General features: G+C 45.5%; 1 protein-coding gene across 6 annotated transcripts in view; it reads left to right on the forward strand.

Annotated features, from left to right (window-relative positions):
* Positions 1 to 12,485, forward strand: part of IKBKB (inhibitor of nuclear factor kappa B kinase subunit beta) — a 58,234-nt gene that overhangs the window by 25,461 nt on the left and 20,288 nt on the right. For all 6 annotated transcript variants that reach the window (XM_017889878.1, XM_017889882.1, XM_017889876.1 and 3 more), the window contains 3 exons: positions 6,105 to 6,193; positions 7,254 to 7,343; positions 9,831 to 9,955. In XM_017889878.1, coding sequence (XP_017745367.1) covers positions 6,105 to 6,193; positions 7,254 to 7,343; positions 9,831 to 9,955 — 304 coding nt within the window. The remainder of the gene's footprint in view (positions 1 to 6,104; positions 6,194 to 7,253; positions 7,344 to 9,830; positions 9,956 to 12,485) is intronic.

Here is a 12,485-nt window from a genome sequence, read left to right on the forward strand (position 1 = left end):
GTAGAAGCCCTGGTTGTCGTCTTCAGCCAGGTCCCTCCTGCCATCCTGTCTCTTGTGTCACGGTGCCATTTTCTGCCTGCTGCCTAGGACCGAGTGTCCGTGTCGAACCTGGTCCCTCAGAGTCAGCCCCTGCTCCTGCTCATAGCCTTGCATTACGGAGGCTGCAGACCACTGCTTCCACTGATTCAATATCAGAGCAAATCCCTGCAGTGACCTCCTCCCTGGCCTCCTTAACCCTGTGTGCTAATCTACTCTTCTGTCTTGGAAGGGCACTTCCATCACAGTCTGCTCTTAGATAAAGGCCCAGCCCCTTCACTGTGCCTTTCTCCCACCCATGGCAGCCAGCCCTGGGCATGACCCATGGGACCCACCCATCAACCTGTGTGTGACCCTTGGAACCCACCTGTCAGCCTCCGGGTGTGACCCTCGGAACCCACCTGCCAGCCTCCAGGTGTGACCCTCGGAACCCACTTGCCAACCTCTGTGTATGACCCGCGGAACCCACCTGCCAGCCTCTGTGTGTGACCCACAGAACCCACCCGCCAGCTTCTAGGCATGATCCTCGGAACCCACCTGCCAACCTTTGCATGTGACCCACGGAACCCACTCGCCAGCCTCTGTGTGTGATTCCAAACCCACCTGTCAGCCCTTTGCTGGCCTCGCACGCGTTGCCCCTTGTGGAAGCTGTTCTCGCACCTCGCAGAGACCCTGAACTTGCCCGTTCTTTGCACACAGCTGCAGACCTGCCCCTCTGTGGGGACTGCCTGGCCTGGGGCCACGGGGATTCTCCTGTGGGTCCTTCTGCTGGTGTCACCTCATTTGCTCCTTTGACACTTGGCATTGCCATTACTGCTCTGTGATTTCTGTCTGTGCCTTGGCAGTGAGGGCTGACCTCTGGGTTTGGGGACCCAGTTGTCCAGACTGTGCAGGAAGTTAGGAAAAGGCTTTGATTCAGTGACAGCATTTCCCATTGTGTGTAGATAGTGGACACTTGATAGAGCCTTGTTGAATGAATTAGTGAAGTTGTCACACTTTCTTCTCAGCACCCAGCATTACTGCCTTGCTGCCTCACTGATTAATCAAAGGCTATTTTAGCCAAGTAACCTAGTTAGCCAGACTCAGTCTCTCTCCATGTGTCCACAGCTGGCCTTCCAGTCTGTTTTGTTTGGGAAGCCCAGTGACATTGAAGTGGCTGGCACAGTAGGACCCAGGCAGGCGGTTTTACCGAGGGAACGGACATACCGTTGCCTTTCTTACTTAGTGGTGACTTGGATTATCAGCCAGTGACAGCCATCTTTTTACCCTTCTAACCTCTATCTCAGCCTTTTGGACCATTTATCTTTCCACCTGTTCTCTATGGAATGTAGCTCAAACAAAAATGTTCTGAAGGGAACTTAGTCATCCCTCTAAACTTGTGATAAATAGAGATTCATGGACCCACTCTTATAAAACTACTTTTTCCTTGGAAGTCTAACTGCCCTTATCTGTTCCCCAGTTTGTGGTTTGTCATCTGAAAAAAATACATAGGGCTGTTATTTGGAGCTGTGATTCATCAATAAGACCCACAGGATTGTCATGTTCTTCAGTTGTGTGTTTGTGCCTTCCTCATGAGCTAGGGAAAGGCTGGGGTGACCACTGGGGCACGGCTTCTGAGGAGGGTGAGAGAAGGAGGCTGTTATCTTTCTATGGCAAGTCCGCCACGTGGACCCGCTCTGTGGAAATGCACTGTGTCATTTATCTTAGTTTTTGTGTTTTTCCTGCATACACTGTACTATGTCGTTTATTTTAGTTTTTGCGTTTTTCTAGAGGCAGGGTCTTGCTGTGTTGTCCAGGCTAGAGTGCAGTGACATGATCATGTTTCACTGCAGCCTTGAACTCCTGGGCTCCAGCGACCGACCCTCTCACCTCAGCCTCCCACGTAGCTGGGATGAAGGCGGGCACCACCAGGCCTGGCTAATTAAAAAAATTTTTTGTAGAGACAGGGTCTTGCTATATTGCCCAGGCTGGTCTCAAACTCTTGGCCTCAAGGGATCCTCCTACCTCGACCTCCAAAAGTGCTGGGATTACAGGCGTGAGCCACCACGCCTGGCCTCACTGTGTAGTTGTGAATAGCTTAACAGTTTGCAATGTGGTGCTTCTCACAGCTCTTCTCTGTAATGGGAACATGAGAAATAACCTGGTACACTTTTATTCTTTGTGGTGTGGCTTTCAATTTTTATAAACATGTCTTATTGCTATTGCCAGGCATTTAGATTTTAATAAACTTCCAGATACAACAGTATTTTCTTTATCTCAATATCTCATTTTCCATTGAATTTAAACAAAGTTAGATTCTCTGGGCTTGAGACAATTTTGATTCATTTCACTTCAGCTCTGAAGTACTGTTTTGTAAAATGTAGCACAGTGATACTGAACCAAGCGTTTTGAAAGTTTATTCTCTGCAGGGTACATTTAAGAGGACTTGCCTATCAGAATTTTTACATTTCAGTCCCAGAAACTTTGTGTAACAATACCTGTTGGATTCTTTAAATCTGGACTTTATTAAGTTGACAGAGGTATTTGAGAATAGATGACCACCCCGAAATGAGGAATAAAGTTTGTTTTATACAGTTGTTTAAGCATAAAAATAGACAGATATTAATAGTAGTCAGAGTATTCAGTTACCAACCTCCTGCCCCTCCTCACTGAAGATCTGGTGACAACTCTAATCCGTGTGGCATAGAGAGTGGTGCCTTCGGTCTGATCTGAATGCTCCTCCTTTACACTGGGGGGTCCTGGGGACATCTCACCTGCTTCTGCCCTGGGTTTTGCCTTGAGATGTTATGCCTCCAGCTCTGGGGGCCTTGTCTTAGTCTGGGCTTGTGTACTTGCACAAATTACAGTATCTTAACTTCCATACAATCTGCTTTGGAAAAAACGAACCTACACTTTTATGTATTATATCCTGATACACTTCAGCAGCCTGACATATACCAACACAGGTCTTTTATGAACCTATCAGTTAACAGACACTTTGAGTTATCGCATGGCCTTGCTCTCTGCCAGCCAGTAGTTCATATTCAATAGCAGTGCCATCCCCGTCACAAGGCTGTGTTAGTGCAGCTATTTTTTATACTTCATTTACTTCATTATGCTTTGCTTTGATTTTAAATAAAAACTAGTAAAACAAAAATAGAAGTGATGATAAGAAGCATTGATCTTTAAACATTAACACAATTGAGAACAAGATGAAATAAAATTTTTTAGGCCCGTGGAAAGCAGCGAGTCTTTCACCTCATCTGGATATTAATTGGACCTAAGCTAATCTACTCTGTCACTTAGGAAGGAGATGAAAAATAAGGAACAGTATGAAATGTTGGAACCACATGGTCGAAGCCTGGACTTAAGAGAGCAGATGTAAGGAGAGATCTGGCACCACAGATTGAGCATCCCTAATCCCAAAGTCCAAAATCTAAAGGGCTGTAAAATCTGAAGGTTTTTGAACACTGACATGATGCCAAAAGTAGAAAGTTCCACATTTAAGTACTTAACACAAACTTTGTTCCATGCACAAAATTATTAAAACTGTTGTATAAAATTACCATCAGACTATAAAATCATTTATAAAAATTCAGTTGTTTCATATAAGGTATATATAAAACAAATGAATTTTGTGTTTAAGCTTGGGTTCATTAGGAATATGCCAGTATTCCAAAATCAAAAAAAAAAAAAAAAAAAAAAAAAAACCGAAAAACTTCTGATCCCAAGGATTTTGGATAAGAGATACTCACCATATATAGCTTAATGTTCTGAGCTGGAGCTCCTTTAATAAGGTGGAAGTTAGTTGTTCAGCTCTCAGTTTGACTCTTAAATATGTTTCCAGGAAATGTTCAGCTTAGAGCGTTTGCAGAGCGTGTTGCCCTCATGTCAGTTTGGAACTTTCCGCTGCCCTGCACAGAGGCCATGCCATGACAAGCCAGGCGCGCATCGCTGTCTGGGCTTTAAGCGGGTTTCTCCGCTTCCCTGGTTGCTGAGAGAGAGAGAGAGACGAGAGAGGGAGAGAGAGAGAGAGGAGAGAGAGAGAGAGAGCGAAGAGAGCAGAGAATGAATGAGAATCGGTGGTGCAGCGGCAGCCATAGGAGAGGGCTCATTGTAAACCTCTCAGCTATTAGCGCGTTTTGTCTTGTTTAAGTTTGTTTAAAACAAGAAACAGCATCAGTACCATTAACTATCCCTTCTGAGTCAGAACCATACAAACCCAAGACATTGCGCTGTTCTGAATGTGGCCCACTACCATAATTTGTTTCTACCAGTTTCCTAGCATTGTTTCTAATGATTTCATTCAAGATATGCAGTAAGTATCCTTGGGCTACCAGTGAAATGAAGCAACTTTTCATATAATTGTCACCATTTTTATCTCTTCTTCTGTGCGTTCTCACCACTTGACATTCTTTGCCCATTTTTCTTTCTTTTTTTTTTTTTTTTTTTTAGATGGAGTCTTACTCTGTCACCCAGGCTGGAGTGCAGTGGCCATGATCTTGGCTCACTGCAACCTCTGCCTCCTGGGTTCAAGCAATTCTCTTGCCTCAGCCTCCTGAGTAGCTGGGATTACAGGGGCCCGCCACCACACCCAGCTCATTTTTTTGTATTTTTAGTAGATACAGGGTCTCACCATGTTGGCCAAGCTGGTCTTGAACACCTGACCTCAGGTGATTCACTCGCCTTGGCCTCCCAAAGTGTTGGGATTACGGGCATGAGCCACCGCACCCAGCCCCATTTTTCTTCCGAGTTGCTCTCTTACTGATTTGTAAGTGCTTTTTATCTATTAGGTATCTTTACTCTTTGGCATATGCGTTGTGGATATTGTTTCTCCACCTCTCTTGTCTTCTGGCTTTGCTTATAATATCTTTTACATAAACTTTGAAAACCTTTTAATGTTATTTGCACTGTTTTATTTATACCATATGGCTTTCCTGCATACACTGCTCTTTTTGCTACATGTATCCCATGGTGTTTTAGAGTTTTTGTTGCTAATGTAAATGGGATATTTTTTCTTTTCCACTGCAACTGGATATAGCTAACATAGAGAAAAGCTATAGACTTGTTGGTTTCCAGACAACTGGCTAAATTTTTTCTGGTGTTTAGTCTGTTGAGCTCTCTAGGCTACAGTCATAGCATCTCCAAATAAAAGTAATTTTATCTCATTTCAATAGTATTTATTTCATTTCTTTCTTTTATAGTGCAGTGAGCTAGGATGTCTGTCAAAGTTATTCACCCTCTCTTGAGAGTAAAATCATGTCCTTCTTGCTGTCTGAGCTGCAGGCTGCTCCTTCCTTGTGTGACATCATCATGTTGCCTCCTCACAGCAGAAGCTCTTGGTATCAAATGCCTCCGTAGCCAGTGTTGTGCAGTCTGCTTTCTTCCAACTAGATTCTGAGCTCTTTAAAGTTGGGGATCACGCCTCTTATTTTATATCCTTCATAGAACCTCCCAGAGAACTGGGCACATAGTAAATCTGTGTTGGGCTGTCTGTATGTGTGGGAGGTGTCCCTGTTCTCCTCTTCTGCCTCCCTGCTGCTTCCTGGAAGCCGGTTCTGACCTCTTGGGACTGTCAATCATATGACCATAGGATTCTGTCCCCAAGGGCCCTTCTTCCTTGCCTACCCTATAGAATTTAGATTTTTGAGCCCCTAGACCAAAGACGCTTCCCTTCTCAAAACTTTATTGGCATCAGCATCACCTGGAGAGTTTGTTAACACAGATGGTGGGGTCATCCCCTGAGACTCGAATCCAGAGGTCTCAGGTGGGGCCCGAGAATTTCACATTTTGAACAAGCATGTTTGCTGCTGGTCCAGGTAGTATAGTTTAAGAAGCACTGCTCTAGGCTGCAGTTGGTGACCTCATGGATGCAAGGCAAAGAGTGCTTTGCTCAAGTAAGCTGGATTCCGATGGAAGTTTAAGCCTCATGTAGCAGGGCCCCTGCCCTCCACCCTGAGGTGTTGCGCTACAAGTCAGAGTATGTTTCAGGGGCACGCAGCATTTATCTTTTGCAGGAGAGGCAATTCTGTCATGAAAAGCATTTTTTAGGCTTAAGAAAAACTCACTCCCCACACCGCCTTCCTCAGCCTCTGCACTTAGATACCTTCATGAAAACAGAATCATCCATCGGGATCTAAAGCCAGAAAACATCGTCCTGCAGCAAGGAGAACAGAGGGTGAGTGACGCTCCTGGGACTTGGAAAGCCTCAGGTGGGTGCGCCGGGAAGTGGCCTGGGAGGAAAGGAGCACACTCTGCATATTTGTGTGTATTTGCATTTCCCTGCCTGTGCTTTGATTCTCTGGGAATGCTGTTTGATTTGAAACAAAATTCAGCAAAAAAGTTGTTGCAGATTGAGGCAGGTTTGAATGGATTACATTGTTAGTCGCTCAAGTTGCAGGAATCTGATAAGGAGAATAATGTTTGCCTTCCTACCTCCACCCCTAGCCTCTGGGACTAGCGCTTCTTGGAAATCAACTTGTTTTCCATCTGCCTTAAGAGCCTCGCCTCTCAATGCTAAATGGAAACCAGTGATCAGTTGGTTGTGTATGTGGCTGGGAAGAGGTACTGGGACTGGCATCTGCTGCCGAGCCTGGTCCAGCCTATAGTTTCCCCAGAGCTCTTTGTGGCCTCCTCAGTGGCTACCTGGCTCGGACATGGTGTTGACTGCCCCGCGAGCTTGACCTTGCGGTTTTTACCCACTCTATGTGTTTAGCTGGGGTGGTGAGCACAGGCTCAGCTGAGTGGAATGCCGTGACTGAGTTCTTAGATCACCTAATCCCTTCCCATACAGCTGCCCTCAGCATCTAGGCCTGGTCTGTGACTACCACAGGGCTCGCCCTTGTTCCAGTTCACACTCACTCCTGTCAGTGGTGCTCAGATTTGAGAACTGAGGGTATTTACTGAGAAGAGGCTGGCGCGGTCCTTCCTGTTTCAAGTCTGGGTTTAGCCATCTTGAGGGCTGGTGCCTGTTCTGTTCATTCAGCTTCCCTCTGATGATGCGTGGCAGAGTGTGGGAGGACACGTGCCTAGCATTTTTACAATATGCCTTTTCTTTTGCCTTGAATCTACCATGTCGAGGACATTCTTTTGTGTATCTGGCAGCTCCTTGGGAGTTTGGGATCTAATAGTACCTGGGAATTCAGAAATACCTCTGCTCTAACACCAGGCAGTCAGATTCCTTGTAGAAGGACATTGTGTTCTTGTAACCCTCAGATTTCTCCTTCCTTTTGTTTTAGTTAATACACAAAATTATTGACCTAGGATATGCCAAGGAGCTGGATCAGGGCAGTCTTTGCACATCATTCGTGGGGACCCTGCAGTACCTGGTAAGAAGTGGGCCTTGCCAGTTTGCCTGTCGGCTCCTCCCTGCTTCTGCATTTGTGGGGCTCCTCTCCCACCTTACTCCCAGCACCTGAGTCCCACCTGCTCTCTGAATGTTTTGGAGATGCATAAGGTCACACTCATAACCTGGTCGGGTCAGCATTTTTTGCCACCAGATGCCCTGTGAAGGGATGTGGTCATCTTCTCTGACGTCCGGAGGGCTCTGCTTATGTACCTTGCACCATCTCCTAGCCTCTCTGTGCTTCAGCGTCTTCTCTGAAAGGAAAGGGTTTTAAACAGATCCATGCTGGTCTCGAGTGGTCCTCCCACCTCAGCCTCCTGAGCAGCTAAGACTACAGGCAGGAGCCACTAAGTCTGGCTGAGACCACAGTTTCTATGAGGTATCTCAGGGGCCACTGAGGAGGGGTCAGAGCTCTGAGCTCCCCACTCTTTGTTTACATTATTTGGTCTGAATATTAGGTTTCTGTTTGAGTCACTAATTCAAGAATATTGTGTCAGGCACTGTGCTCAGGGCTGGTGGCGCAATGGGGAAAAAAGAGAAGCCCTTTTCTGCCTTCAGACCTTAGAGTTTAGGAGGAAAGCAGGCATTACTGTGATGCTTATGCAGATAACTAAGAAATTACAGTTGCGGTGAATGTTACAAAGCAAGAGTGCAGGGTGTTGTGAAATTATGTATTGGGTGGCCTCAGCCTGGTCTGGGACTTGAAGGGTGAGGAGGTGAAAAGGGCTGGAGGTGGGGGACAGGAGGGGGAATTCCATGCAAAGGGATCACACACAGGAAGACCTGAAGGTGTGGCTGAAACCGAGCACAAAAGGAAAAGAGAGTCTTGAGTTGAAGCTGAGAGCGAGGTAGGGCACAGATTATGAAGGGCCTTAAGGGCTGGGCTAAAGTTCTAGACTTTATCTTAAAACCTCTGCAGAGATTGATAGGTTTTAAGTGGGAGAAAGAGCAACTCTTTGGAAAGCCCACTCCTGATACTGTGTAGAGAAGGAATCACACCAAACAGGAGTGAATAGCGGGCGAGGTAGGGGCAGTGAAGAGGCATAGGGCAGTTAGATTCCAGGAGAGCTTAGCACAGCTGCCCAGCAAGACCTGTCTTAGGTTGCTTGCTGATGGCAGTAGCCTCCACAATTGGGATTGACTTAAGGAGTCTGCAGCTTTCAGAGCAGGACTCGCAGGGGACTGTGATTCAGGTGCCTGTGTTCATATGATGTGTGATTCGGTAGGTCCTTCTGGAGTCCTCCTCAGCTCAGCAGCAGTTGAGCAAGGGGGACCCCATGCTCTAACCAGGAGCTGAGTCAAGTCATGTACTTACATGAGCTAAAACATCTGTCCTTAACCAGACATAGAAGTTGACCTACCCATCCCGGAATGTCTTCTCTTGGTTTGGTCTTCTAGGCCCTTCCTTAAGCTTCACATTTCCAACCAGACCATGCACCACCCTGTCTCTGTGCTTTTGCTTGCCCTGGTCCTTTCTGTCTCCACCCACCTGCTGAGCCCAGCCTGCACCCCCAGCACGCCTATGCTGTGTTCCCTTCCTCGGTCGCCCCAGCTCTCTGCCTTAGCAGCAGCCATGCATCACATTTTCCCTGCCTGTTTCTAAATATCCTGGCCTTTTCTGCAACCACATGGTACCTGGTTCAGGGGTTCAGCCAGCACTTAAAGTGTGTATTTGGTGTGGACACCCTGGCATCATTTTCCTTTACCATTTGTAGCCTCTCTTCCCATGTCTACACAGCGCCCACGACTGCATCCTGCCTTAAGCTGATTTTCAATAAGTGCCTGAAATGCTGCAACCCTCTTTTTTTTTCCTTTTTTCTTTCTTTTTTTCTCTCTTTCTTTCTTTCTTCCTTTCTTTCTTTCTTTTTTTTTTTTTTTTTTTGATGGGGGCTCACTCTGTTGCCCAGGCTGGAGTGCAGTGGCACGGTCTCGGCTCACTGGAACCTCCACTTCCCAGGTTCAAGCAATTCTTGTGCCTCAGCCTCCTGAGTAGCGGGGACTAAAGGTGCATGCCACCATGCCCAGCTAATTTTTGTATTTTTAGTAGAGATGGGGTTTCACCATGTTGGCCAGGCTGATCTCAAACTCCCAACCTCAAGTAATCTGCCTGGCTTGGCCTCCCAAAGTGCTGGAATTACAGGTGTGAGCCACTGCGCCTGGCCTGCAACTCTCATTTTTAAAGGGGAGAAGTTAAAGCCCGGTGAGGGTTGTGTGATGTACTCTGGCCCTGAATCTTTAGCCCCTCCATCAGGACTTACTGGAGTGAGTGGGGCATAGAAAGGTCTTAGAAATGGTAGCATGACATACCCGCTAAACATGCCTGGAGTGCCCTCCTCGCCCTGCATGCATGTGCCAGTGCCCCCTGGGATGGAGCCAGGAAAGCCTGGGGTGAAAGCAGTTGGCTGGCCGCCCCCTGCCGTGGTCCCCCATGAGAGGAGCAGCTCAGGTGTGCCCCCTCGTGTCGCTGCAGGCCCCAGAGCTGCTGGAGCAGCAGAAGTACACGGTGACTGTCGACTACTGGAGCTTTGGCACCCTGGCCTTCGAGTGCATCACGGGCTTCCGGCCCTTCCTCCCCAACTGGCAGCCTGTGCAGTGGTGAGTGGGGCCGGGGCACCTGGATGGAGGAGGGAGCCCGTCTGTTCTTTTCTCTTCACATACCCTGTTTCCCTGGCGCCCCATCACCGGGCCTGGGAGATCTGTGTTGTGTCTCTTCCGAGAGGAAGGCCTGTCAGGATCTAGCACGAGTAGGGGGACGGTCTGTGCTCCAAGGACCTGTTAATAGATACAGAGTAGCTGTTAAGTGTTCATGTGGATTCTGAGCCTTCACATCTTTGAATACAATGCTGTGTCAATGTCATCTGCTCTGGATTCAGAAGTAAGACTATTGTGCGAATATGTGCACTTACACTGAGAATGCTGTGTGTTAGTAAACAGAAATAAAACACATGTATGCATGACAAGTCAGGAGGAAATATGTAGAAAATTGTTGACAAATTTTACTACAACCTCAATATAAATTTTTGTTTTAAAGTGTAAGAACATGACCAGGTACAGTAATCCCAGCACTTTGGGAGGCCGAAGCAGGTGGATCACTTGAGACCAGGAGTTCCAGACCAGCCTGGCCAACATGGCAAAACCCCATCTCTACTAAAAACCCTAGCTGGGTGTGGTGGCTGGCGTCTGTAATCCCAGCTACTCGAAAGGTTGAGGTGGGAGAATTGCTTAAACCCAGGAGGCAGAGGTCGCACCACTGCACTCCAGCCTGGCCAACAGAGTGAGACTCTGTCTCAAAACAAACAAAGATTAAAAAAAAAAAAACTGAGCATAAAGCATAAGAATGTAGCTGAAATTGTGAACTTAATAAATTACACAAAAATTTTTCTAATAAATTAAAGGATACAATGAAGATTTGTAGAATTACTCTATATTATTTAGCTTTTGTTTTACTGATTAAAGAAATAATGCATTGTTCAGGATGTTTATGTAAAATTAATTATTACCACCAAAATGGTATGTGAGGTAATGCATATGGTAATTAGCTCAATATAGCCATTCCACAATGTGTACATCATGTTGTACATGATAAATATAGACCATTTTTATTTGTCAGTTTAAATAAAGAACTGGGGGCAGAAAAGAAGAGAAAAAAGTTAATTTTACTGAAAGGCATAATTTAAAATGAATATTCCCCAAATCAGTTAGATTTCATTTAGGATTTTCCTTGAGAGGCCACACACTAGTTTAAATGATGCTATTGCTGCTCAAAATTTACTTATCTCAAGTTTTAATTTTTTTGGAACCATAGTAAGTTCATGCGGCTCAAATTTCCAGAATAAGGGAGTATGCAGTGAAAAGTCATACCAGCCTCCCAGGCACTCATTTCCCTCCCCACAGGCACCTGCTATCTTCCAAGAACGTTTTCATATCTTCCAGGATTTTCGTATCTTCCAGGGATGTTTGCTACGTGTTCCAGTAAATTGGCATATGTTTGTTTATTTGTACATTGGTATTTCCCCTCTTTTTTACCCTAATGGTAGCATTATCTGAACACAGTCCTGCACATGCTTTCAAGCTTTTCACACCATGAGAATTTCTTTTTGAGTCAATTTATCTGCAACACAAAAAATTATTCTTTTGAACTTAAATAGTACTGCACAGTTTAATTACCCCTTAATTTTTGCCAGATTAACTTAGCTTCATTTTTGTGTTTTGGAAAATATGGAAACAGTAAAAAAGCAGGAATCAACTGTCATCCCATAATTGGAAAACAATCACTATGAACAGTTTTGTGTCTCCAGGCTCTTCAGTGTTATATTTTGTACTTTTAAACAAACAAAATAGGTTACTATAATATCCTCATACAACCTGCCTTTCAAACTAGATGTCGAAAATGCTTTATGTTTTTCTGTATTATTTGTAATGTCTGTTATTTCATCAGATGGCTGTGCTGTGGTTCATTTAACTTATCCCCATTGTTGGAAGCACGTTGATAATTTTTATTTCTTAAAATAACACTAAGAATAACATCCTTGTAGGGAAATTCTTGCACACAGTTGTTTCCCTAGGATAATACCTAGAAAGGGAAATAACAGATTAAAGACTTTGCACGTTGTAAAGGTTTTTGATACATGTTAGTTAGCAAACTGCTCACCAGGAAGGTCATATAAATACACGTCTCCACCTGGAGTTAGGACACTGCCCCTTTCACCACATCCTTGCCAACGCTGGCTATTGTCACCTTCTGGAAGTAATGAAAATAAAACATGAATGTTTTCAGAGGACAAGTGTGTACATCATGAGAATATTTATTTATAAGAATAAAGTGGGCCAGGCATGGTGGCTCACACCTGTAATCCCAACAGTTTGGGAGGCCGAGGCAGGTGGATCACCTGAGGTCAGAAGTTTGAGACCAGCCTGGCCAACATGATGAAACCCCATCTCTACTAAAAATACAAAAATTAACTGGGCGTGGTGGCACACGCCTATAATCCCAGCTACTTGGGAGGCTGAAACAGGAGAATTGCTAGAACCTAGGAGGCGGGGATTGTGGTGAGCCACGATCGCACTGCTGCACTCTAGTCTGGGCAACAGAGCAAGACTCCGTGGTCTTACCAAAAAAAAAAAA

Source organism: Rhinopithecus bieti, unplaced genomic scaffold, assembly GCF_001698545.2.
Source record: "Rhinopithecus bieti isolate Rb0 unplaced genomic scaffold, ASM169854v2 scaffold_19901, whole genome shotgun sequence".
NCBI lineage: Eukaryota > Metazoa > Chordata > Mammalia > Primates > Cercopithecidae > Rhinopithecus > Rhinopithecus bieti.